General features: G+C 40.2%; 1 protein-coding gene across 1 annotated transcript; it reads right to left on the bottom strand.

Moving 5' to 3' along the window:
• Positions 1-2678: 2678 nt before the first annotated feature.
• On the bottom strand, positions 2679-27320 carry ACSM4 (acyl-CoA synthetase medium chain family member 4). The gene is made up of 13 exons (XM_004052629.2): positions 26860-27320; positions 24650-24860; positions 20638-20845; positions 14111-14254; positions 13209-13365; positions 10593-10672; positions 8855-8978; positions 8082-8162; positions 7836-7937; positions 6997-7124; positions 6799-6898; positions 4304-4423; positions 2679-3111 (listed from the first exon to the last, which is right to left on the bottom strand). Exons 1-13 carry the CDS (start codon positions 27058-27060, stop codon positions 3025-3027), a joined length of 1743 nt encoding a protein of 580 aa, XP_004052677.1. The 5' UTR covers positions 27061-27320; the 3' UTR covers positions 2679-3024.
• Between the last annotated feature and the right edge of the window lie 281 nt (positions 27321-27601).

Below are 27601 nucleotides of genomic sequence, written 5' to 3'. Positions count from 1 at the left end.
CAGACAGGGATTTAAGTCTGCAGAGGTTATTGCTGCCTTTTGTTTGTCTGTGCCCTGCCCCCAGAGGTGGAGCCTACAGAGGCAGGCAGGCTTCCTGGAGCTGTGGTGGGCTCCACCCAGTTTGAGCTTCCTGGCCACTTTGTTTACCTACTCAAGCCTGGGCAATGGCAGGCGCCCCTCCTCCAGCCTCGCTGCCACCTTGCAGTTTGATCTCAGACTGCTGTGCTAGCAATGAGCGAGGCTCCATGGGCGTAGGACCCTCTGAGCCATGTGCAGGATATAATCTCCTGGTGTGCCGTTTGTTAAGCCCATTGGAAAAGCGCAGTATTATGGTGGGAGTGACCCGATTTTCTAGGTGCCATCTGTCACCCCTTTCTTTCACTAGGAAAGAGACTTCCCTTACCCCTTTTGCTTCCTGGGTGAGTGAGGCGATGCCTCACCCTGCTTCAGCTCATGCACGGTGCACTGTACCCACTGTCCTGCACCCACTGTCCAGCACTCCCCAGTGAGATGAACCCAGTACCTCAGTTGGAAATGCAGAAATCATCCGTCTTCTGCGTCACTCACACTGGGAGCTGTAGACTCGAGTCTTAGTTCTAAAACGAAACTGACTTGCCACCTTGCCAGAGGAACTCTTGAAATGTTTTTGCAGCCACTTGGACTTCGGCATGAAGGGTACAACTCTCAAATCTTGCTATATAACCCACCTGGAGGAACCACAAAACCAAATTAAATAGCATTTTCTCTCCTTTTCCCAGTGCTAGTGTATGACTGGATAAGGAACCCTTTCTCTAAATTTGCTCAGCCTGAAATTTTATCTCTGAAGGAAGAGAGTGAACTCAGCCCTAATTAGACAGTTCTAGGTTTCTGTGAAATAGGAGTATTCTTCAACTTAATCCTAACACTCACTTACCATGAGGGTTCCCTGCAGGGGTTCCCTGAATTTGAAAGCTTTTTCAAGGACTGTTCCTGGGTAAAACAATTGAAAAAGGCTAGAAGAGACAGACACCAACAAAGTCTGTGAAGTAAACTGTCTAGATTAAGAATATTGAGGGGCTGTAAAGTTAGCTTACGGAAATGGACTTATTATTAGTTTTAAAAAGTAGTAAAAATGTTAGGCTTCCCACACAGGTGGCTATGTTTATTTAATGGCTAGTGAACATAGGAATATATTTTTAGCCTCCTAGCTAGTGTTTTTGCTTGGTAAACCAGACTAGAAGGATTTGAGAGGGGCAAAGAGAATAGGCAGGACCTTCCTTCCATAGCTTTAGATATTTAGAATGTTAACTCTTACTGATGTTGAAGTTACCTTGAAAGGATTGATAAGAGGATTATTAAAATCATTTAGGTGAATAGGGAGGATAGGATTTTGGTGCCTTCTTCAGTAGACTTGCTCCAAGACAAAGATTCTTTTGATAGTATAAGACCAAAGGACTCGGAATAAAATTAGCCATATGCCTACAGAACATACAGCTCCGTGGAACTGAGTTGTTTTCACTTTGTGAAAGCTGCTGCAGAAAGATTTTGATTTGATAGTTTGTTTTTATTAGGCTTTTATATTTATTTGTATTTGGTAAGCCTCGGTTGTTATACAAGCTCTTCTTTCCCAGCTATAAAATCCTGTGTTGGGTTATAACCTGAACTCATTAAAAAATTTGTTTTCAGGTTTATCAACTATTTATTTTTACTGACATTTGAGCATGTTACTTGATAAGTGATGAGATTCCAGGGTAAGAATCGAGTGCTTTTTTTTCCCCCTTTAGTTTTTTCTTTTAAAAAATTATGTCAGTTAAAAAAAACACAAACAAACAAAAAAAACAACTGCAGTCTTGTGGTTTAGAAAATTTGCTTAGCTTTATAGAGGAAAGAATGTTAAGCTTCGTATTTTAATATATGTTTCTCTAAGGTTAAAAATGGTTTTCAAATGTTATTTTTACTTGTATTTTGCTTTTGGTATGGCCAAATATCAAGCTTCTTTTTCATAGTTCCTGATATTTTTAGAAAAATAAAACTAACCTGCACAATGTGCACATGTACCCTAAAACTTAAAGTATAATAATAAAAGAAAAAAAAGAAAAAAAATTAAATATGGTACTGAAGCAAATAAACCACTAATAGCCGAAAAAAAAAAAAGAAAAAGAAAATAAAAAATAAAAGTAAATTTGTTCCCTAAAGATGGTATTCTGTACTTTTTCTTTCTTTTGGCCTCTTAGTAAATCTCTTGCTTTATGTGTATATATATACATATACACATTCAGATGTATATATATGTATATGTATATAGATGTATATATGTGTATATATATAGATACATATGTGTATATATACATTCAGATATATATACATATATACAGATATATACATATGTATATATACAGATACATCAGTATTGCAGTTAATACAGATATATCTATATATACATATGTGTATATACACATATGTATATATGTATCTAGATATACAGTATATATACATATATACACATATGTGTATATATACAGATATATACATTCAGATATTTTACAGTTAATTTGCTTCAAAATGAGGCACAATAATACAGTACTTAATTTCATTAAACTCGCTAATTTTTGAATTATTTATACTCCTTACTTTAATGTCTTGAAGTTTGGTCTCATAAAGATGTTAAGCAGAAGAAATTGTCTTGAACATTTCTCATGGGATATATGTTTATTTTGAATCAATCAGGCACAAGGTAAATGAAATACAGATTCAATGTGCACTTTCTTGTTCTAAGCAATCATTTTATTCCTGCTATTTTAAACACTGCAAATCATCATCATTACCTTTGTCAGTTTGGTCATTATAACAATTTTCATCCATACATTTTTGAGGCTTTTATTTACTTTTAAACTTTTTAGCTAAGTAAAAACCAAAAAATCAACAGTTGAGTTTTCAAGCAGGAAAGATCTTAAACATTTTAAGAGAGTAGTCGCTGAATTATCGGAACACATACTAAAAGAAAGCAACCATATTACTGCTTAACCCTTCAGCTTTGTTATCAAACTATCTTCCTCTCCATTCTTGGTCTCTTAAAACGTTGCGTTTGATTTTCCCAGTGATTGTCTTTGGGAGTTCTTGAACAAATTCCACCTAATTGACAGGAAAAAAACGTGATGAGACACTTGATTCCATCCTTCCAATTGTCCATGCGATAGGAAGGAGCTTGCATGGAACTCAGACTGAATTTTAAAGTCGAGATTATCTTAGCCTAAGCTCATTGAATTTCATGGACACCAGAAACGTCTGTTTATGTAGGAAGGGTGACAGTGTAGCTCCATCTTATGGGTTTTTAGTGCAAATTCACTGAAATGCTTTGCCAGAAGAAAGTAATAATCCCTTTACCCCATTGCTTTCCCCTAGTTCAAATTAGTCCTAGGCTTCTACTGTTCCCGAGAAATGGAGATTACAGCTAAATACAAAAAGAACAGTTCTTGTCTTTTCAGAGCTGGATGCTGGAGGTTTTGAGGAAGATTTTTAGGGATAATTTGGAGTATATACAGTTTTCCCTTCTGCCCTGACTTGACCACAAAAATCCTCTTTTTGTTCTCTTCTCTCAAAATAAGACTACTGTATTTTAAAATGCCCTCAGATAGCCTTTCTGAAAGTCAACAGTCACTGATTTAGTGACTTTAGTCAATGATTTAGTGAATTTAATGGAGAAAATGTGAGTAGTTTTTAGGTTTAACTACTTTTTGACTGAAACAGTGCTAAATAGAAATCTCATGCAGAGGATCAGTAATTATCACCCAGTTCCATGGTTAGAAGGAAACTACAGGGCCATCTTTATGTATTTACATAGTATTGTTCTTAAATCCTTCTTTGAAGAAGGTTTCAGGAAAGATTCCATAGTTTCTTTGGATATCATCTTCTTCTGAACATTAAATGAGGTCACTTGATACTTCAAGGCATGTACTTTGAATTTATAGGGGTATTAGGGATAAGAGTACTAAGATAGATGAATCAAGCACTGTCCCTAAAAACAAGGCACTTGGCAATTCTTTGCCACTGTGTTTTTCTCATACAGAATGGGACTAGTTAGTCCTAGAAAGACTCTTAGTAGTGATTCAGTATTGCAGAGTTGATTAAAGGTTCTGGTTTATGATTCACTTATATCGTTCTAATATAAAACATTTTAAAGCAAAATTCTTAGGGTTAAACAAATTGAAAAGTGTCTTCTACCTGTATAATGAGCTACTATAAAATCAAAATCCAGTAAAATCTAATTCTAGCTTAGACCCTAGTTTGGTAACATCCAAACTTAACTTTTGGGCAAAGTACTTGCCTTTCTTGGATATTTGTAAGGTGCAGTCGATTTTTTCACATGATCCTGAAGTTCAAGAGTTAATTTCTCTGGGTTGTAGGACTTAAAGGGTGCAGCTAAGACAACAAAAGCTTTCACCACCTGCAACAGAAAAGTTAATTTATCTTGCTCATTTGTTTTTCAGACACATCAAGGATTTGCAACAAATGCTGAACACAGGTGCTTACTATTTATTAATAACAGTTTGTGTGATGACTGCAAATGCCAGAGGTTACCTCTGAACAAAGCTTGGATACAATTACAAAGTGAGGTTTTTCAGAATATTTTCAGGTAAGTGGTTTATGAGTGTGAGGAGTGCAGCAGTTCAAGAAAGCTAAGTTCTATTTATAGATACATATATATTTAACATTTCAATCAGACTGATCCTATTTATTACACAGACAGTCCTTGGTTTATGGATGACCACTTACTCCATTAAACCTATACCATTAGAAGCATGTAGCAGGGGAACAAATGGAGTTCCTAGAGAATATGTGGTTTCAAAGCAGTTTGGAGGGTCTCAACAGAGGAAGGACTGTGTATCCTGGGAGATCAAATCTCAGGAAGGGGCTGAGCATGGTGGCTTACACCTATAACCCCAAGACTTTGGGAGGCCAAGGTAGAAGGATAACTTCAGCCCCGGAGTTTGAAACCAGCCTGGTCAACATGGTGAGACCCCATCTCTACAAAGACTTAAAAAGAAAATTAACCAGGGTGCAGTTGTGCACACCTGTAGTACTAGCAACTTGAGAGCCTGAGGCAGGAGGATCGACTGAGCCCAGCAGTTTGAGAGGTTACAGTGAGCTATAACTGCACCACAGCACTCCAGCCTGGGTGACAGAGCAAGTCTCCATCTCAAAAAAACAAAACAAAGCCAAAAGCCAAAAACCTCTCAGGAAGGATTGATCTATGTGAGGTCTTTTTTGCCTCATATTGTTTGCTTCTCTTTGAAATGCTGTTTAAAACCCACCAATTAGACAATTACTGAGGTTAGTAAGCATAATTTATATTATTTATTGTTCATACATTGATTCTAATTGTTGGTTACTTCTGTTCAGCTGAAATCATTTATATTGAGAGAATAAGAACATGGTGACAGGAAGAAACTATTTTTGAGAATGGAATAGATGGAGAGTAGAGTGAGTACAGGAGGTAAGAGTATGGGATCCATAGTGTCACTACAGAGGCTCACTGGTGTGTGAGAGGGAGGTACAGATGTGGAACGATGCTGACAAATTGTTTTGAAATTTTGTCAGTTGTTGTGTCTGTAGAAACTTCCATAAGGAAAAGCAATTATGAAAATAGGGCTTCCTCCTAGAATTAAGGCTATTATTGTCATTGCCAGAGTTCCCTTTCCTTAGATCCTAAATAGGCTCATGAGACTTGTTTGGGAACCTGGCCACAGTTTTGTTTCTTTCTTGCTTTTTCTTTGAGACAGAGTCTGTCTCTGTTGTCCAGGCTGGAGTACAGTGGTGCAATCTTGGCTCACTCCAACCATTGCCTCCCAGGTTCAAGCAGTTCTCCTGCCTCAGCCTCCTAAGTAGCTGAGATTACAGGTGCCCGCCACCATGCCAGGCTAATTTTTGTATTTTTAGTAGAGACAGGGTTTCACCATGTTGGCCAGGCTGGTCTCGAACTCCTGACCTCAAGTGATCCACCCACCTCGGCCTCCCAAAGTGCTGGGATTACAGGCGTGAGCCACCGTGCCCAGCCCACCATTTTCTATTTGTCTTGTTTCTGTGAGAAAAGATATTCTGAATTCCATGACAGTTTTCCATTCAGTGAAATCTGTGGCTTTTGCCTATGCAGTATCTGTTCCTCCTTTTTAGTAACTAATTTTCCTATGGAGTATTACCCTAACTTCTCTCTGGTGGGACTGACACCAACACCTACTTCCAAGGATAGACGTATGATCCAAGTCTGACCAATCAGCATGTACCAGTCTCTGAACCACATTGGTTAGAGATGTGATCTAAGGTAGGCAAATGAAGTCTTGAGAGTTACTTGAAACAACTGAAAACAGAGCTGTATCCTTCCCTGAAGGGGTGGAGGGTTGCTAAGGTGTATACACCTGGAGTTGGTTGCTAACAAGTAGGAAGAATCTGATCAAATGGAGCCATAACAAAGAATAGCAGAGCCAAAAGTGAAGAGAGGCTAAATCTTGCCAACCTCACATGAACCTTTGGATGTGGCTGTACTTAAGTACTTGTCACTTATATGAGCCAAATGCTTTTTTTTTTTTTAACTTAAGGCAGTTTGAATTGTGTTTCTGTCACTTGCCATCAAAAGAATTCTAATACCACCCCTTTGGGACACAACTTATTGTAAAGTTGGTTGCCTGATTTATATTTTGGCCAAATGCATGCTTCATAATGAGAATTAATAGATTGACCCCTCTTGGTTCAGCCTTTACAGTGGTCAAATGGACAGAACTTGAAAATATGATGTTGCTTCTTTAATAAATGACATTCATCTACCTCTCCGCGGATTTGATCTGGACTACTGACAACAGCCGATTCAACAACTGCTGGATGCTCAATGAGTGCACTCTCCACTTCAAATGGCCCAATACGGTACCTGAAGAGGAAAAGAAGTTTTTGACCACCACATCCTCCAAGTTAGAGATCTCCCTCCCTGTCGAATTGTTACCTCTTCAGAGTGGCAAATGTACAAACCCAGAGGATATAATGACATCATCAGCTCTGCCAACAAACCAGAAATACCCATCACTGTCCATCACTCCTCTGTCTCCAGTGACATAAAAATCTCCTCTTATCGTGGCAGCAGTTTTCTGTGGATTGTCCTGGGAACCAAGGATGACATTTGGGGATTAGTCTGGTCAGAACAGAGATGGGTATGGCACTCATTAAGTGACTAGTACATTACACATCCTACTTATATAGGAAATTTTTTTTTTTTAAGACAGAGTCTCTCTCTGTTGCCTAGACTGGAGCCTGCAGCCTCGACCTCCTGGGCTCTAGTGATCCTCTCACCTCAGCCTCCTGAGTAGCTGGGACCACAGACATGTGCCACAACATCTGACTAACCGTATTATGTTTTTGTAGAGATGGGGTCTCACTATGTTGCCCAGGCTGGTCTTGAACTCTTGGGCTCAAGCCACCCTCCCACCTCGGCCTCCTAAAGTGCTGAAATTATAGCCATGAGCCACTGTGCCTGGCTGGAAATTAAATTTTTTTAAAAGATAGTTCGTAATATAAAATACAAAAGGTCATAAAGAGTATAATAAAAAGCCCCTCTTCTACCTCTAGCACCCCCCAACTGCACCCTCATTCCAGCCTGTCCAATTTTCCTTTCTGAGGATAACCACTGCAACTGGTTTCTTACATTTGGAATTTCATCTTTACAGTACTCTTGGGTGACAGGTGATAGTCTCCCCATTTTACAGTTGTGAAAGATTTTGTTGCTTGCCCAAGATTACATAGCAAGACACGGTGGAAATGAAATTTGAACCCAAGTCTGTATTAAGCATGACCAGCACTTTCTATCCTCATACCACATATTTAGAGAAGAAACAGAAGGGCCGTGTAGGTTTGAGTCTGAGGGCAATTTCCCCTTCTTTGCCAGGTGGTAGAACATTGCCATTTTCATCTATAATCTGGAATGAAAGAAACAATTGATGGTCTTAAAATTTTCTTTTCACAAAAATGAAAGCAGCTTATGAATAGTTGTACAATGAATAGCAGAAAAGGAAAACGTTCTCTCTCCTTTACTGAACCAGTCAGATATTTTCTCAACCTACCTGGACATCATAGGGCAGCATTCCTTTCCCCATTGAACCTGGTTTAATTTCTTGGCCTTTCTGATTGGCACAAATCATTCCCTATTGAGAGGACAAGCTTTGTATAAGTATACAAAAGTTTATATTCTGAAACTATATCACGGCAATGAAAATTAAGATTTGATTTTGACTGATTTTCCTGGTATGCAGGCGCACCTTCTGAAATATATTATTTGAAACCAGTAGTTCTCAAACTTCGGCGTGCAGTAGAATCAAATTTGAGATTCTGGAGCATTGTTGAAACACAGATTGATGGGCCTTATCCCAGAGTTTCTGATTCATTAGGTGTGGAATGGGGTCTAAGAATTTGGTATTTCTACCAAATCTACCTAGATGATGTTGATGTTGCTTGGTTTGAGGGCCACACTTTGAAAACCACTCCTTGGACTCCGTTAAATGCACCTTGGACTCAGTTTCCCATGGACGCTCTCAGAGGATTATTCCCAGCACAGTGGAAAGATGAGCTGCTAAGTTCTGAACCTCACCCACCTGCTAACGCCTCTGAGATTTATCCTGCATAAGGGGGAGGCAGGAATGATGGAATAATCATCATTCTCCTTCATCAAAACCTAACTGAGCAATCTGCAAGTTTTGGTAACTACTGGCAAGGTGAGGTATCCCGGGAAACTCTATAAAAATTTACAGTGGGATGGGGGCACTTCAGGGGCTCAGTTGAAAAACCTGGGGCAGAAAGGCCCCCACATATACTAAACATAAATGCCCTTTAGATATACCACTTCCGTCTGTCCATAGCCCTCATATAGCTCCAGCCCAGTTTGCGCCCTCCACTGCTCCAGCACTTCTGGGTTGAGTGGCTCCCCTCCGGTCAAGCAGTGCCGCAGACTCTTGAATTTATATCTGGAGAGACAGAGTTGCATGGGTCTTTTCAAGAGGAACCTGAGTGCTTTCACTGCAAGACAATTAGGACATTCAAGCAGTAAGCATAGCAGCTAGGAGAGGCAAGTCTTAGCAAAGTTCATTCAACAAATACTTGTTGAACACCTGCTATATTGCCAGACATTGTTCTAGGCATATGGGGGCACATTAGTGATTATAATGAAAATTCCTGACAGCTTTCATTTTAGCAGGTGGAGGAGAACTTAGCTATTAAAGATGTAAAAAGGCAGGAGAAGATGCTATTAATGATACTAAGTGCTTTTGATGAGCCACATGATATAACAGCTAATATTGATTGATCAGTCGCTATGTTGTAAGGGCTTTAGAAGCATTCTTAGAATCTTCTCAACCCCTATTTACACATGAGGACATTGAGGTTCAGAGAGGTTAAAGAACTTGCCCAAAGCCTTCCATGTAATAAAGGACTGAGTTGATACTCATGAAACTCTGTACCAGGCACCTCCCACTTGTCAGGGTGATCTCACCAAGCATGTCACTTACATTAAATTCTCACCACAACCTTATGAGGGGGCTCTTAATCCTCTCTTCTAGATGGAGTTGATGCTTAGCAAGGTTACCTTGAGTGTCCGAGGCCACATGATTAGTAAGTAGCAGGGCCCTGCCTGTTTGACTTTGGAGCTTAGCTTTTAACCACTAGCCTTACTGGACACAGGTGAGAAAGCCTGGAACAGCCTGCTTCTCATACACTGAGGCCCCAAATGGGCCAGAGGGTGTGGGTAGAATACAAATCATGTGTATTCAAAATAATCATTGAATAGTCCCTGAATTACTCTTGAAATGTGAACAAGATGCTCATGTTTCAAAGGCCGTGACATAGGAGCAAAGGAGTTGACACTGACTAGGAAAAGAGAAGATCCATGTTTGCTTTATTCTGTCTCGCATAGCACTTTCCCTCTTGGGCAACCACACTTTGGTGGCAAAAGAGGATGGACAAGCCTATGCTACTTAATTTGCTCCTCTCTTCCTCTCTCTCCTCATGTATTGAGTTTGAATTAAACAAATATACATTGCAACTCTACTGGATGTTCATATGGTTTGGCTAAATTGAATATGACCTTCAAGTCATAAATTTTGTTAGCTTTTCTTCAAAGCAGTATAAATGTGCTTTTCTTTCTTTCTTTTTTGAGTTCTAAATGACAGTGTTTTTAAAAGAATAGAACTAGAGGACAATTTTTTTTTTGAGTGGGAGTTCTGGGACTACAGAGGTCTGGTTGTCTCTGGAAAAATGTCCAGTTGTCCTAGAGGATATTCCAGTGGTTCTTAGACTAGGGAACAGTTTTGCCCCCCAGAAGACATTCGGCAGTGTCTAGGGACATTTTTGATTTTCACAAATGGGGAGGAGGAGGTGCTACTGGCATCGAATAGAGTCTTGAGATGCTGCTCAACATTCTGTAATGCATATGACCGTCCTCCGACGATAGAATTATTCGGTTCAAAATGTCAGTGGTGGTAAGACTGAGAAAGCCTGAGCTATCCTATGCTGAAAAAGAGAGATCTGTGATCCTGGATGGTAGCTATTGTTTGTGGTTCAAATGGAGATTTCTGCCCAAGTACCTCTTAAGGTCTTTTTGCACGAGCATCCGGTACACGGTGGGAGGACTGCACAGGGTCGTGATGGGATAAGTAGTAAGTGTCTGGATGATGGAGAAAGACACAGATGTCAGAAGTGGTCTTTCAAAGGCCATGACTAGAGCTGATATCTACACCCTGTTATTTTCTTCCATTAATATGTGCCCATCCCGTGGTCACTACTAGGAATAAGAAAACAATATTTATTACTTGTCACTAGTGACTGTATATCTGTTGGGAATTTCCAATTACTGAAAAGAATGTATATATATTAATATTACAGTAACAGACATACACAATCTAATTCAACAAGTGAATTGCTTAATTTGAGAACAACCCAAAGTATGAACTGGTTTATTCTTCCTCAGGGCTACAACTTACCTTTTATAGTGTAATCTTGTAACCTCCTGCCAATATATTCATGGATAGTATTGACTATGGATGTATAAGCTAACCTACTGGGACCTTTCCAGCTCCATTCCTATAAAATACATTAGTCTTTTTCAGTAAGTTGAATAAATGTAGAAATAAGCATTTTTTTGGCCTTTTCTTAATTTTTAAAAATTTGCTGAGTTCATTATGTCTCTGGTTTCTTAAATAAGATATGGCCTAGGCATCTTAAATCTAGAGAAATACTAATGTTTTAGAGCTCCTCCTTCTGGAGAAGTTCCACCATGTCCCTTAATGTATTGACAATTTGTATTAAACTTAAGTATTTGGGAGAAGGCTCTCAAAATGTATGTCTGGGCTGCCTGGATTGTCACAGATAAAGTATGATGTTTGATCGGTAAGTAAGCATTTCTACCATGTGTATCTGCTCCGTAGAGTCTAATTATTTTTAGAAAGTGTAATGTATACACCTAAAAATAGCATAAATCTATAAAGGTTTTTATAGCACTTAAAATACACACATGATTTTTGTAAAATAAAAGTATTCTTATTTTACAAATGTAGGTTTTGAAACTGCAAAGTTAACTTACCAACTTTAGGGCACTTTGTAAACCTGATGTAGAGATCTCAGTTCTTAGGTTAGTGTACATTTATGTTAAGTAAGCCCTTTTAACCAGGGATCCCCAACCCAAAGGACAGACTGGTTTCTGTTTGTGGCCTATTAGGAACTGGGCCACACAGCAGGAGGTGAGTGGCGGGGCAAGTGAGCGAAGCTTCATCTGTATTTTTTTCTTTTTTTTTTTTTTTTGAGACGGAGTCTTGCTCTGTCACCCAGGCTGGAGTGCAGTAGTGTGATCTCGGCTCACTGCAACCTCTGCCTCCCAGATTCAAGCAATTCTCTGCCTCAGCCTCCCAAGTAGCTGGGATTACAGGCACCCACCACCATGCCTGGCTAATTATTTGTATTTTTAGTAGAGACGAGGTTTCACCATCTTGGCCAGGCTGGTCTTGAACTCCTGACCTCGTGATCCACCTGCTTCAGCCTCCCAAAGTGCTGGGATTATGCCTGCTTTATCTGTATAGCCACTCCCCATTGCCCGCATTACCACCTGAGCTCCGCCTCCTGTCAGGTCAATGGTGGCATTAGATTCTCATAGGAGCCTGAACCCTATTGTGAACTGTGCATGTGAGGGATCTAGGTTGTGTGCTCCTTAAGAGAATCTAATGCCTGATGATCTGTCACTATCTCCCATCACCCCCAGATGGGACTGTCTAGTTGCAGGAAAACAATCTCAGGGCTTCCACTGATTCTACATTATGGTGACTTGTATAATTATTTCGTTATACATTATAATTTAATAATAATAGAAATAAAGTACACAATAAATGTAATGTACTTAAATCATCCTGAAATTATCTCCCCGCTCCCCCTAGTCCATGGGAAAATTGTCTTCCACGAATCCAGTCCCTGGTACCAAAAAGGTTGCAGACTGCTGCCTTAAACCATCTTGTCAGACCATTTAGCAAAATAACAGGTGAAGAGCTTTTATTCACACACAGGTATGGTTTGTATGTAATAATATGCATTTTGTTAAACTTAATAAATTTGCCATGGTTGAAAAATAATTGGCCTGAATCACATTTTTCTAAAGTCTAAAGAAATTGGAGTTATCTGATATCTCAATCTAGCTGTCCCTGGTTGAGAAGGCAGGGCATGCGTGCCCGATTTCCAGAAGAGTATTGGGTTCTGAGAATTAACAAAGTGAGAAGTATAGGCTGGGGGAGAATAAGAGGAGCTGCTCTGGGAGAAAGGCACCCCCACCTTTAATGTCCACTCCACACAAGAGTTCTGGTTTATCAGCTATTATCTTTATTTCATTGAATCAGAAATGAAGTATTTGTTTAGACTTCAGACTCCTAATCTGTTATTTAGAACCAGTTTCTTAAGTAGCTACAGATTTAGCAACACTAGCAAATCCTGAGCTATTTGAAGCAGAAGTCTGGATTTCCTGCCTCAGAGTGTTGCAGTTGTTCCCCCTCCATGCTGTCAAATACGTTTCAAAAGCTGAGGCCCTTGAGACTTTGCTTTGTATAAAGAAATGGTTTCCAAAAGCCCAAGAAGCCTTGTATTCTAAGGAATAATTTCTTTGTGATTTTATGGGAAACAAGGAAGAACTCTAAAGATCTATCTAGCTGGAGGACATGACTTACGTCTAGGAAGGTGTCAGTGTCAAACTGTGCCATTCGATGCACAAAAACACAGGCTCCACACAGCCAGGAAGAAAACACACTGCCAATGGCGGCTTTGACCCAGCCCGTGTCAGACATATTCCATATGATATCTGAGGACTTCAAGTCCAGCCAATACCTAAATGATATGAAAAAGCAACAAAACAGACCAAAAATAAACAAACAAAAATTACAAACTGGTATCTTTCAGGGGTGACTTTGCCCCAATATCTTAAGGGCTACAGAGAAGGGTCAAAAGAAGCCCCAGGCAAGGTGATAGATTCAACTTCTACTCTTCTTAAGGGCATTTTCAGAATCCCAGGTGGTCTGAGAGTACAGTGGGAGGCTGGGTGTGGCATGGTTTTTTGAGTTTGTCCATTGGTGCAACAAATACTTGTTAAGCCGAAATGTGCTAGGCATTGTTCTACAGCAGTGAGCAAGGTAGACCAAATCTCTGCTCTTATTTTAGGGTGACAGATAGTGAATAAATATACAATAAAGTGAGTTAAGTACATTAATAAATGTAATTATTTCAAGTAGTATAAATGCCATGAGGAAAATAAAATAGGATAATGTGACAATGGTAGGATAGCCTCTCTTTTAGGAAGGCCTTTCTGGGTAGGCCTTCCTGGCAATGAGAAAAGGGAGCCAGACATGCTGTTAAGGGATTAATTAAGGTTGATTCTTAAGCTTTTGCTTAATCAGCTGGTTAGATGCTGCCGTTTACTGAGCTAGGTTGGGCAGGGCCAGCAAGAGTTCTGTTTTGTAGCTATTATAATTGCCAATGTCTTATAGCAATTCAAGGAGAAGTATCAGTTAGTTGGATACGCATATTCGCAGCTTTGGGGGAGTTCACCAAAAACAAACTGAATTTTCTTCCCTACCTTCCGCAGAGGGTGAACCCAATGCCGAGGCTGCTCTGAGAGTGCTGGGCCATTTTAGGAAAGCCTGTGGTCCCACTGGTGAAATAAATGGTCATTGGTTCTTGACTTCCTGTTTCCACACAGCTGTGCTCTTCAGAGGCGAATCTGCAAAATATGGACCCCAAGATGGTGGTGGAAGATGGCAGACCAGTTTAACTCTGATATTTCCTCTGCTCAACTACTTATGCCCTCTTGCTACCAGAAGATAGTTAACAGAACTGAACCTAATCCAAAGCTTTCCTGAGAGGAATTCCTCAAGAAATCTTAGCGGGACTTTGAAGATCAGTGCTAAGATTTAACAGCCCAGTTCTTCTTTTTTTAAGCTTCATCTCCCTATAGGGTAAAGAAATAGCCAAGATAACTTTCAATATTAATAACAAAAGACATGCATTTTATGTATTGTAACATTTTTTTTCCAAGTGTGTTTTAAGAAAAAGTCTGTGAGTTTTTAAAAATCAGCATTGAATCTTCATACATTGCTATTAATGTTTCAGGAGTTTTTATTATTTAAAGGAAGATCTTTTGGCATTTGATTCAAACTTTTAAATAATTTTTGTTCAGTATCTTCAATATCTGCGGCAGACGCAGCTAGTTGCTTACCAAATAGCTGTCTCCTTCTTCCTTGCACTCATAGAACTGATTTTGTTCAAGTATCAGGCAATCAAGTGCTTCAGGGGAGACTGTCCCTGTATAGCTGCTGGGGCAAATCTTGATTAATCTAAGCCAGTCACAGTCATTCCTTTGGTTTAAGATTGGGCACATGACGCAGTTATGGACAACGAGATGTAAGGCTTTAATGGAATATACTTTCTTGTTCTAAAAAGAGTCATGAGGAAGAGATGCAGCCTTCTTCCCCTGCCCATCCTGTTTTATGGCCTTTAAGTATTGTTGTGCAAGTACAGGATGTCTGGGGCTACCCTGGCCATCTTGGATGTATACTGAGGGTGGCGTGATAGGAAGATGAATGAATCTGGGTCCATGTTAATTTCATTGACCCACTGAATTCACTGAACTGATGACAATCTCTGTGTAAGATTGTCTGCAAAGATAGCTCCATGATTCCTTCCATCCCTGTACAAAAATTCTTAGATATTGTATTAGTTATCCATCACTGAGTAACAAATCATCCTTGTATGCCATTCCCTCATTATAGGGCAGAGCTTATGTCCTCTCTCTTTGAATCTGGGGTGATCTCATGACTTGTTTTCATTAATACACTGTGGCACAAGTTCTGGGACTTCTCAGCCTAGGCCTCAAGAAGCTTCATAGTTTTCATTTTCCCTGCGGGGTAACTTAGCCACCATATAAAGATGTTTAGACTGTCCTACTGGAGGGAGAGGCTATGTGCAGGAAAACTGAGGTGCTTCAGCTGGCAGCCAGCCTGACTTAAAGGTGAACCCACCTTGGATACTTGAGCCCCAGTCAGGCTGATGTGGAGCAGAGACTGCTGCCTCTGCTGAGCCCTGTGCGAATTTCTGACCCATGGACTCATGAGCAAATAAAATAACTACTGTTTACACCACTAAGTGCTGGGATGGTTTGTTACTCAATGATGAATAACCGGTACAGTATCTGAGAATTTTTGAGACTGGTGTATCATATTTTTATTTTTATTTATTTTTTTATTTTTTGCAATGGAGTCTCACTCTGTCGCCCAGGCTGGAGTGCAGTGTCATGATCACGCCTCCCTACAACCTCTACCTCCCAGATTCAAGCAATTCTCCTGCCTCAGCCTCCCAAGTAGCTGAGACTACAGACAATGCACCACCACACCCGGCTAATTTTTATATTTTTAGTACAGATGGGGTGCTACCATGTTGGCGAGGCTGGTCTCGACCTCCTGATCTCAGGTGATCCACCCGCCTCAGCCTCTCAAAGTGCTGGGATTACAGGCGTAAGCCACCACACCTGGCTGGTGTATCATATTTTTAATTTCTCTGGTTGAAGGGAACAGGGTTAAGGATGCTGTTTTAATTAATCTTGATGGTGAATGAGTGACATTGTCATTGAAATGGTAAAAACAGTGAGGATTTTTTTTTTTTTTTGAGACGGAGTTTTACTCTGCCATGCAAGCTGGAGTGCAGTGGCATAATCTCGGCTCACTGCAACCTCCACCTCCCAGGTTCAAGCAATCCTCCCACCTCAGCCTCCCTAGTAGCTGAGACTACAGGCGTGTGCCCCCATGCCCAGCTAATTTTTGTATTTTTAGTAGAGATGAGGTTTCACCATGTCAGCCAGACTGGTCTTGAACTCCTGATCTTATGTGACCTGCCTGCCTTGGGATCCCAAAGTACTGGGATTACAGGCATGAGCCACCATCTCCAGCCAACAGTGAGGATTATTTAAAAATAGTTTCATAAAATATTAACATGGTTTTCTTGGTAACTTGCTTCCTCCCCTTAAAATAGAAAAAGATCATTCATTCAACTATATTGATTTTCTTTTCAATGTATGTATACAGTGAAGTTGATATGTGTTGGGCTACAGAGGGGTATTTCTTCACAGAATCTAGTACCTGTGGGGAGACCTCTTATGTTTAAACATTTCTCAATCCAGTATGGAAACCTTTTGATAGAAGGCATCTATCTCTCTATCTATCATCTGTCTATCTGTCTATCTATCTATCTATCATCTATCTACCTACCTATCTTTCATCTATCTATTCATCCAGCCACCTATCTACCTACCTACCTACCTACTTATCAATCTTTCATCTGTCCATCTGTCTGTCTATCTAAAAGAAAAAGCATCACAATCTGTGAGTGACAGGAAGATTTTCAAGCAGTGATTCCATTATCTGACTTCCTTTCCTTGAATGCCTGAGTTCCGAGTTATGCCTTTCCAGATTTCAGAGCTAATTATATACTAATAACTTCTTGCTTTGTATCTTTGGCTCTTGTCCCTGAGACTCATGTACCTACTACCTGCTAGACCTTTGAATGTTCACAGACCCTTCAATCTTGTATGTCCAACTCTAAACTTATTATGTTAACCTCATCTACTGGCTCTTTCTCCAACTGATGGTACCCACCTACCAATCACCTAAGTCAAAAGCAGCTCAGCCTTGACTCCTTCTTCCTTCATCTTCCACATCCAATACTCTCCAAGTCCTGCTAGTTGTTTAGTTTGTTTTCTTTCCTCCGTCCTATTCATCAGAGCTCAGATTTAGTTTTTTATTATCTCTGCCCTAGATGAGGCTCAAAAAGGGCCGCTCTGATTCCAGTTTGTTCTTCTCAAACTAATCCTCTACATATTTGCCAGATAAATCTATTTAAAATCCAAACCTGACCTTGGCACTTCCCTTCTTAAAACCCATCAATGGCTTCCCTTGCTTACAGGGTCAATTTTAAGATTTAGCATGGCATGTGAGATCTCCCATACCCTGGCCTCTGTTTGCTCTTCCAGGCTTCACTCTGACTCCATAATTTTATTCTCTAGCTAAACCAAACTGCCTGTAGTCCATTCCCTGCACACCTTAGGGTACTTTTTTTCCTTCCTTATCTTTGGTCATGCTGTTCCCATGCTTGGAACACCATCTTGAACCCCTCATGATCAGAATCCAGAGTCCTGGACCCCACATGACAGGGTCCTTTGTACTAGGACAGAAAAAGAGAAATATCAGTCTGGCTTATAATTTTGACCTTTTCCATTATCCTATTATGAATATTCTGGAAACTGTTAATGGACTTCTATACTTGGGAGGCAGAAGGAGGGCAAGAAGCCTTAAAATGAACTTACTGAATAAAAGATCAACTCTAACAATGTAAAATTAGCCCACATTATTGCTGTGTGTAGTCTTCCGAAAAACTAGCCAACTGTTGGCAATGAGACAGCTATCCCTTCCCTAGTTTTTAGAGAAACAGTCCATGGCCTTTTTGGAGTTATGACACTCCAAAGTCATTTGTTTAAATAAGGATTTTTTCCATCTTGAAAACCACTCCCAAAGTGTGCAAATTTCAATTTGAAATCCATATGAATTTAAAGTCCTTTATCTGTTGTAAATTTTGTGGCATCTTTACAGTTTCTTGGGGACTCAATAGATTATTGCAAAGTTGTTTAGGACAGGAGTCTCTGAAGTGGAAGTGCTTGCTGCTCAGGGAGTGTGCAAGGCAACTGGGGTAGAGAAGAAAAAAGAAGAATTGCAAATTACATGTTTTTTGTTTTTTAGACAGGGTCTCTGTCACTCAGGCTAGAGTGCAGTGGCACAATTGTATTGTTTTACTTATCCTCTAAAATTTTTATTTTTGGTATTTGTATAATGCACAAAAGTACATGTATATAATTTATAAATAAATGCATGTATTGGGGGTATGTTAAAAAGTATGTTACTAGTGGAGATGCATATTCAAATAATATAAATACCATTAACTTAGGAATCACTACACTATTGAATGACTTTGTTAACTTGAAAATAATAATGATAGCAGTTATAATTACTATGATATTTATGGAGTAATTACTCTGTGCCAGGCATTAAGCTAAGAATTGTACATGTTTTATCACATTTGATACTTCTGCAACCCCATGAGGTAGATACTATCATCATCTCCATCTTATGGATAAGATAAAGAGTTTCAGCAATGTTACTTCACTTATCCAAGGTTACACAGCTTATAAAAGACACAAGCAGTATTCACTGGTGTGGCCCTTGGGATTGGCCAGTAGTATTTGGTTTATATTAATTAGTAGGATAAAATTTCATTCTCACAAGTAAAACTACCCTATTATTCAGCAGGGTTTACATGTCTTCTCTTTCTACAAACTTCTCTGGAAGAATTTTTATTTTAAACATAAGCTATTCAACACCTCTTTGAAAGATAATGCCATTAATTAACGTTTCACTCATTTTTTCACAGCTTGAAAAACACTTTCTCACATATTCATTTAATTTACCCTCAAAACAACACTTGAGATAAGTACAGTATAATTATTCCCATTTTACATATGAGGAAAACTGCAGTTGTGATCTCTTTTGTTCATTCATTTATAAATATTAAGCACCATTTATGTGTTAGGAACTGGAGACAGGAAGATCAACCAAACAAAGTCTCTGCTTTCTTAGAACTTATGGTTTAGGGCAGGGGTTGCCAAACTTTTTCTGTAAAGGGGCAGATAGCAAGTAGCTTAGGCTTTGTGGGCCATACAGTTTCTGTTGTAACTACTCCACTCTGCTGTTGTTACATAGACAACATGTAAAAAATGAGCATGGATGCATTCCAATAAAACTTTATTTACAAAAACAGAGCTGAGCATAGTGGCTCATGCCTGTAATCCCAGCACTTTGGGAGGCTGAGGCTGGCGGATCACTTTGAGATCAGGAGTTCGAGACCAGTCTAACCAACATGCTGTAACTCCCTTTCTACTAAAAATACAAAAATGAGCCAGGGATGGTGGCAGGTGCCTGTAATCCCAGCTACTCAGGAGGCTCAGGTGGGAGGATCACTTTAAACCGGAGGTGGAGGTTGCAGTGAGCTGAGATCACACCACTGTACTCTAGCCTGGGTGACAAAGTGAGACCCTGTCTCAGAAAAACAACAACAACAACAACAACAAAAAAGGTGGCAGGCCGGATTTGGCCTGTGGGCCTGAATTTGCCAAACCCTACTCTAGAGGAGAAAAAAAGACTCTACATAAGGGAATGGATGAATGGGCATGATAATTCAGGTGGTGACGAGTGATATGAAGAAAACAGGAGGACGTTGCAATAGAGTGGCTTGTAGTTCTATTCTAGGTAGTGTGGTCAAGGAAAACTTCTTAGGATAAAATACTGAGTCAAAATATGACAAGAAGGAGCCACTCATGAAAAGGAATAAGAAGAGCACTCCAGGCAGAAGAAATAACAGGAGCGGAGGTAGGGCATGTTTGAGGAAGAAAAGGGAGAGTGGTGGGAGATGTGGTCCAGGTTTAAGCAAGGGCCAAACCACACAGGATACTCATCATAGACCACAGCAGAGAGCAGGAGCGGGGAGGCAGAGCTACATGCCTTTCTTCTGCCCTTCAATTCATTTATTAGGTAATACTTTTATTTTTCTTTTCTTTTCTTTTATTTATTTATTTATTTATTTTTTTGAGACAAAGTTTCACTCTGCCACCTAGACTGGAGTGCAATGGTATAAACTCGGCTCACTGCAACTTCTGCCTCCCAAGTTCAAGCAATTCTCCTGCCTCAGCCTCCTGAGTAGTTAGGATTACAGGCAGGCATCACCACGCCCAGCTAATTTTTGTATTTTTAGTAGAGACGGGGTTTCACCATGTTGGCCAGGCTGGTCTCAAACTCCTGACCTCAAGTGATCCACCCACCTCAGCCTCCCAAAGTGCTGGGATTACAGGTGTGAGCCACCGCACCCAGCTATTAGGTAATTCTTTTCTGAGTAAGAGCTCAGATCAACTGACAGTGTTCCTGAGTCCTTGGAGGCAAAGAGATTCCAAGATGTAGCTATAATTTGTGTTGTTGCCAGCAGTGTAGATTGGCTGGGAAAAATACTCACTGAAATAACTCCTGGAAGCTGAGCCACCCATTCCGGCTTTGTGGAGACACCAGGAGTTTTGTCTTAAGGTCAGGACACTCCAATACAATGGACTCCACTGCTGGGGCCACCTCCTCACTGGCCACAATGCACTTGGCCTTGGATGCTCGCAGCCGGTAGAGGATGTCTTTTGCTGTCAGCTGGATTGTTCCCGGCATGAAGATGATCCCTGGGAAGGACAGAGGGCCCTGCACTGAACAGAACTGCTGTCCATTGTGGAAGACTTGGGCTTTGTGCCTCGGTGAGGAGAAGCATCACAATCCATTCTTCAGCTACCTCAGCTACCTCTGCCTTGATGCCCAAGGATATTGCACAGGACCCTGATCCCTGAGAGATCCCTTGGAGCACTAGCTTCAGAGTTTGACAGACCATGGGTCTAATCCTGCCCTTGCAATTTATAAGCTTTGTGACCTTGATCTCTCTGTGCCTTTCTTTCCTTATCTGTAAAATGGGAATAACAACAGTAAGTGTCTGGAATATAGCAGACATTATAATGGTGGGCCATTACTATGTAACATTTTAACGTCACGTTTGAATCATTATTTTGTACCACTTAAATAGCACTTTACAGCTTATAACACATTTCATGAGCACTGTCTCATTCAGTTCTCTAAACCAATGGTCTCCTGCCAGGCGCGGTGGCTCAGGCCTGTAATCCTAGCACTTTGGGAGGCGAGGCCGGTAGATTACTTAATCAAGCCCAGGAGTTCGAGACCACCCCGGGCAACATGGCGAAACCCCATCTGTACTAAAAATACAAAAATTAGCCAGGTGTGGTGGCGCACGCCTGTAGTCCCAGCTACTCAGGAGGCCTAGGCAGGAGAATCACTTGAACCCTGGAGATGGAAGCTGCAGTGAGCCAAGATCATACCACTGTATTCTAGCCTTGGTGACAGAGTGAGACTCTATCTCAAACAAACAAACAAAAGAAAAAAACCAGTGGCCTCCAAAGTGAGTTTTTCAACAATCCATTGGGACTAAGAAATGAAAATAGGAATTTGAAAAATTATTGGCTGGGCATGGTGGCTCACACCTGTAATCCCAGTGCATTCGGTGGCCAAGGCAGGAGGGTCACTTGAGCCCAGGAGTTTGAGACCAGCCTGGGCAACATAGTGAGATTCCATCCCTGTTTAATTTTTAAAATAATATTAAAAACTTTAAAGAATTAGAAATTATTGAGAAACTACAATTCTTTTAATGCTTTTATCTCATTTTTGTATGTTTCATAATATGCATACTGTATTAGCGCAGTAGAAGCACATAAGTAGCTATACCCAGACGGGAAGATGTGTATCCTAAATATTTTTATTGATAGATTATACAGTCAAAAATGCCTAGAGACTACTGTTTTAAGCAACCCTGGTAGGTCCATGTGGTTGTGCCCATTGATGGAATGTGAGATTTGGTCAGAGCTGGTGAGCGGCAGAGCCAGCCCTCTTCTCTATGGATTCCAGTGATCTGGCATCATCAAGGTTTGCCTAGACTACTTTGGCAATGCCTAGTTTATCTCACCTCCTCATTTCATCCTAAACACTGGCTGGAGATGTCTGATTTTAAAGTACCAGTTCATTCTGGGAAGAACATACATGGCCGAATTAGATGAAAGAGAGAAGTTTGTACTTTCTAAAGTGAATTATTGGGAACAAGAAGTGAAGTGTATATAAAGTGATACAGATAATCACTACTGTTTATTGAGCACTTATTACGTGCCTGGTATCTCACTTAAAATTAATCCCAGTATATAAATAATAACTTGCCCAAGGGTCACAAAGTCAATAAGTGGCAAAGGATAGAAAAGATTCAAAGATACATTTCCCACACTTCCAAGACCTGTGCTATAAGCCAAACTACTCATTTCTTGGTGAGTTCCCTGAAGTTTGCTAAATACAAAAATGTGGAGTTGAATTGCTAGGAAGGAGATTTCATTTTATGAATATATTTTAAAAGCTTTTAAATATCATCCCTTCTTGAGAAAGTGAATAAATGCATAAGGATAAGGAAGTTGATTAAGAAAAGACCTTAGAGTATTCGCTCAATATAAAAATTTAAGATTATTTATTTTACAAACCACTTGTTCTTAATGACTTACAAATAATTAGCTCCCTTGGTAGACTGGTGATATGAATGTACTCAATGGGTAGACCTCTAAATTCAGGGTTGGGAGAAGTTTTCTTCTAGTGGATTTCAGATAGCATATATCTCAGGCTTTACTGCATACACTTTACAGCAAAAAAACAAAATATTTTGCTATGTGGTATAGTACAAACAATTTCAATATTCTCAATGAAGATTTAATAATTCTGAGTTAGAAAATATAATCTCACCTCCTTGCTTTACATTTAATTTAGTGTTTTATGTTAGCCATTCAGCTTGTCTGTTTAGTTTTCACTATTATTTTATACATTTCATAACATGTTAAGCAATATTACATATTTTTTGTAACAAATCACCTTTAATCTACTCTCAATCCACAACTGGTTTAACATTTGCAAGTTGTTTTTAGTGAATGCAAAAAGAATTTTATATAAACGAATTTTATATAATGCTGTTTTTATTCAATATTGGCAGAAAGATAATCTTCAACAGCATTATGAAATCCTTGTAATTATCATTTTAGTGGTATTTCAAGTTGAATTACCATAATTTTAATCACTTATACACACACACCTCAACTTAGTCTTATCTATTATAATTCAGTCATTTCTATTTAGTTGTTTCCAAATTTCTATTACTGTTAATAGCATTGCAACAAACATCTTTGTGATTTTTACCATATTCTATCCTTTGATATTATTTATTCTTAATTGACTTACAAACATTTATGCCATGTTTTAGAGCAGGAATTGGAAAACTTTTCAATAAAGGCCCAGATAGCAAATATTTTAGGCTTTGCAGGCCATAGTATCTCCATCTCAATGAGGATTTCTGCTGTTGTGAAACAAAGGGAGCCATAGACAGTATATAAATAAATGAGCATGGCTGTATTCCATTAAAATTACTTATGTAAATAGATGCCCAACCAACAGGCCATGGCTTGCTAACTCCTGTCCTAGAGTGGAAAAAAATCCTGTTGGAATTTTTATTTGGGGTAAATTATAAATTACTACTTGGGGAGAAAGTGTGTCATTGAATATACTAGTTAGTCTGAAAAAAGGTAGAGATTTTTCAACTGGGATGTGCCAATCATATTCTTACAAGTCCTGATGTATAAATACTTTTTCTTCTTGTTGTATTTTTTTTTTTGTTAGGGAGAATCCAAATATATTCAGAGAAGTTATCTGGATCATCTGGATGAACATGTCCTAGATAATCTAGCGCTGCAAAGAGATGTTGGTACCCAAATTTGCTTTTGTAGAGCTTTGTTTTTAAATCCCAATTGCATAGCTTTCTAGCTGTGACTAAATAGAATAGCTTTCTAATTGTGATTTTTGGCAAGCTTTTGTTTGTTTGTTTGTTTGTTTTTGAGACGGAGTCCTGCACTGTTGCCCAGGCTGGAGTGCAATGGCAAGATCTCAGCTCACTGAAACCTCCACCTCCCGGGTTCACGTGATTCTCCTGCCTCAGCCTCCCGAGTAGCTGGGATTACAGGCACACACCACCACAACTGGGTAATTTTTTGTGTTTTTAGTAGAGATGGGGTTTCACTACGTTGGCCAGACTGGTCTGGAACTCCTGACCTCGTGATCCACCCGCCTCGTCCTCCCAAAGTACTGGGCTTACAGGCGTGAGCCACCACTCCCGGCAAGCTTCTTAACCTGAGCCTTGGTTTCCTCTTCTGCAAAATGGTTATCACACTAATACCTCCCTCTTAGTGTTATTGTTATTATTATATCATGATTGCCTTAACTCTTCTTTTTTTTTTTTTTTGTCTTCTGTATGCATACTTTTAATCAGAGCTAACAATTCAGAAAACCATTGAGTTTCAGTCTCTCTGTGTTTCTGTGTGATTTCGAATGCTAATATTGGCACTGACCTGTTCGTATGCAAGCTACGTTGACCAGCCACCACTCAGGGATTCGGGGCAGAATCACGGCCACACGGTCTCCTCTCTGCAGGCCACAGGGCTTGGTGAGCATGTTGGCAGCTTTTCGGGACAAGGAGCCCAGTTCTCTGAAGCTCCATTTTACCTCATCCCCTTTGCCATTCACCCACCACAGGGCTGGGTTAGCTGGTCTCTCCCCTGTCTGACCAGGGACACACGGAAAAGAGAGGGGTAGGTTTACATGACTGATTACTCTTACATGCGGCATCTGCTGTTTTCTCCCTTTGGCACTGGTTCTGGTGCATTCTGCTAACAGCGCCCTGAGTTCGCCTTTGAGGGAACTGCCCCTCTCCTATTGAACACAGCCTTGAAAAGAGAATCCCTCAGGTTGCTTTTACCCTTCCCCGAGCAGTAGGTGGGCATTTGACCAAAGTTGGGCCAATCAGACCTTCTCTCTCTGGACTTTTTGGTTTTCTGAGAGAAATCAAAAGATAGAAAATGGTTGGTACAAAACTTGTCTATGGGTTATTCGTGCTTACGCATCCTCAGAGAGCTGTCCTGATTCCTGTCCTCATTGAGATGGACTCTCCAGCTTCCAGCCCAATTTTGTGAGCTCTCCCATATTCCTTGAATAAATTTCTTTCTTGCTTAAATTAGATTCTTTTCCATCCAAATAACCTGAATGGATCTGCTAAGTTTGACTGGGAAGGAGACATCTCTTTGTACCCTAAGGCTGAGGTGTGGTTTTCACAAGTCACAAGGAGCAGGGTCAAGGGAGGCATCAATTTATTGACTTCTAGAGGTAACTTCTTCCCCATCATTCTATAAAGTGAGTCATCTGTACTGCAAAACCTCTTTGCCTTATGTATTGCCTGGAAAAAAATTACTCTCCCTTCTTTCCCCTATGTGGAATGCTTCTTTTATCTTCTCTGGCTGGCAAATACTTTAAAGCCCTGTTGACATGTCAGTTCGTCTGTGAGCTTTTCTTACACTTCTTTTTGTTTCTCCACTAACTTCTCTGTGTTCCTTCATCGTTGTGCTCATACTCCAGATGACTCCAATTTATTATATGACAGATGTGTCTCTTCCCTATGGATGTAACCTCTGTAAAGATCAGGGACTGGGTTTATGTTCTATTGGACCTGTGTGGCCTTGGATAAGTAGCTTAGCTTCTATGAGGTCAAGTTCCTCATCTGCAAACCTCCCAGGTTGTTATGGAATTTGGTGAAATAATATAGGTCAGTATTTCTCAATCTTTAGTCATTTAAGTATCATTGTTTCTGTCAGCTCTGCCTGCACCTGCACTATTCTTCTTTATTTTGTATACTTCTCTACATTGACTCACTTTTTACTTTTTACGTGTATACATTTACTTAAGAAGGAATATACATTTAATCAGCACCATTATTGGACAATTATTACCACTTGCCAAAAAATAGGTTATTGAAAAATAAATATGCTGAAAACAAAACTATGCCATTAAATTTTATCTAGAGATGATTAGCTTCTACCTGTGGTCCTTATTCAAGAGAGTGTTTAGCAAATGATAGGTGCTAAAGACACAGTGGCTTTCAAGGAAGACTTTCCCCCTGTATTTAACAGGAAGAATTGATTCAATGTTATTTAATAGCTTGTCTGTCTAGTACCTAACATCATGTTCCCATCCATGGTCCTGCAGTGCATTTTGATAAGCACTGCTTGGTTAAGTGTTTAGCTCAGTGCCTGGCATGGGGTGAGGATCAGTACACAGAGACCTCATCCTGAGGCTGCACTGTAAACATTGCATAAGGGCTGCTTGCTTTATTCTTGTCAACCTCCAATTCTCTCCTAATTACTCCAATGATAACTGTATTCATAAAACCAAAACTCAATTTACTACTTTTTTGATAAGCCTGTGACCAACTTGAAAACAAAGCACTGTTGCATGGGGCTTGGAGAAAAGAGAAGGAAAAGAGGCAGAACTCTGTGAGGAACGACCATGGGGATGGGAGATAGAGAAGGCTCCAGAGCCGCCCAGCCATTTGTGGCTGAGGATCTAAGATCTTCCCTGGGGAGAGGGGAGGGCAATTGGAAAACAAACAAAGGAAACCAAGAGGGTGAGAGAGTGCATTGGAATTAAGTGGTAGACCACAGAACAAGGAAGTGGAAGACTGAGGGATAAGGGGACACCAAGCATCTGCTGGAAGCCAATCGTCGTATACCTTCTCCTTTTGGGACCACTGGTCCAGCACATCCGCAGCAAAGTTAAAGTTTTTAGGCAATGGCCTGTTACAGCGATTTATGGCTTCAAAGTCAGCAAGAGTCAGAGGCGTCCAAAGCTGGTAATCTTTGTGTAAGCGCCGGCCAGGTGGCTTGGTGAGCCAGATGAATCTAAATGTCTGGTAGTGGAAAAAAATCTTCATGGTTCCCAAAGGACTTTGTCTACTGCTATGGACACAGAAGTACTACAGCCTGTAGGGAGAGATGGATAGAGAGTATCAGTTTCTTGATGCTCTGTGGTGAGGCTGGGAGGTGGATTTGTGGCTGTGTGTCCCTGGCAAGTTGAGGAACACCTGAAAAACACCTCATCCTTCCTCAGAGCTGCTGCCTTAGCCACTGACTGGTCTCCCTGCCACTGGACCCTTCCTCTTCATTCTGTCTGTGACCAGATGAGTCTAAAAAAACCCCTTAACTACAGAATTGTGAGACTCCTGTCTTCTGTTCCTGTCTTCTCCCCAACCAAACAACAGACAAATAGAAACTTTGCTGTCTGGATTGGCATTCAGAGCCTCCTTTCGCCTGCTTTATACACTGTTCTGTGTCTGCTAACTCCTCTACTTGAATTTCCTCTTCCAGTAGAGGAGGCCCGTGAACTTGCCATGAATGCCCCACTAAGAGTTGGCCTGTCATTTCCCTGGCTCCTGCTTACCCTGTTCTCTCCCCTTCAACTTCCCATTGTGATTG

This window comes from Gorilla gorilla, chromosome 10, assembly GCF_029281585.2.
Source record: "Gorilla gorilla gorilla isolate KB3781 chromosome 10, NHGRI_mGorGor1-v2.1_pri, whole genome shotgun sequence".
Classification (NCBI taxonomy): Eukaryota; Metazoa; Chordata; class Mammalia; order Primates; family Hominidae; genus Gorilla; species Gorilla gorilla.
Note: the sequence above shows the minus strand (reverse complement) of the source record. Positions and strands in the feature narration are given on the sequence as shown.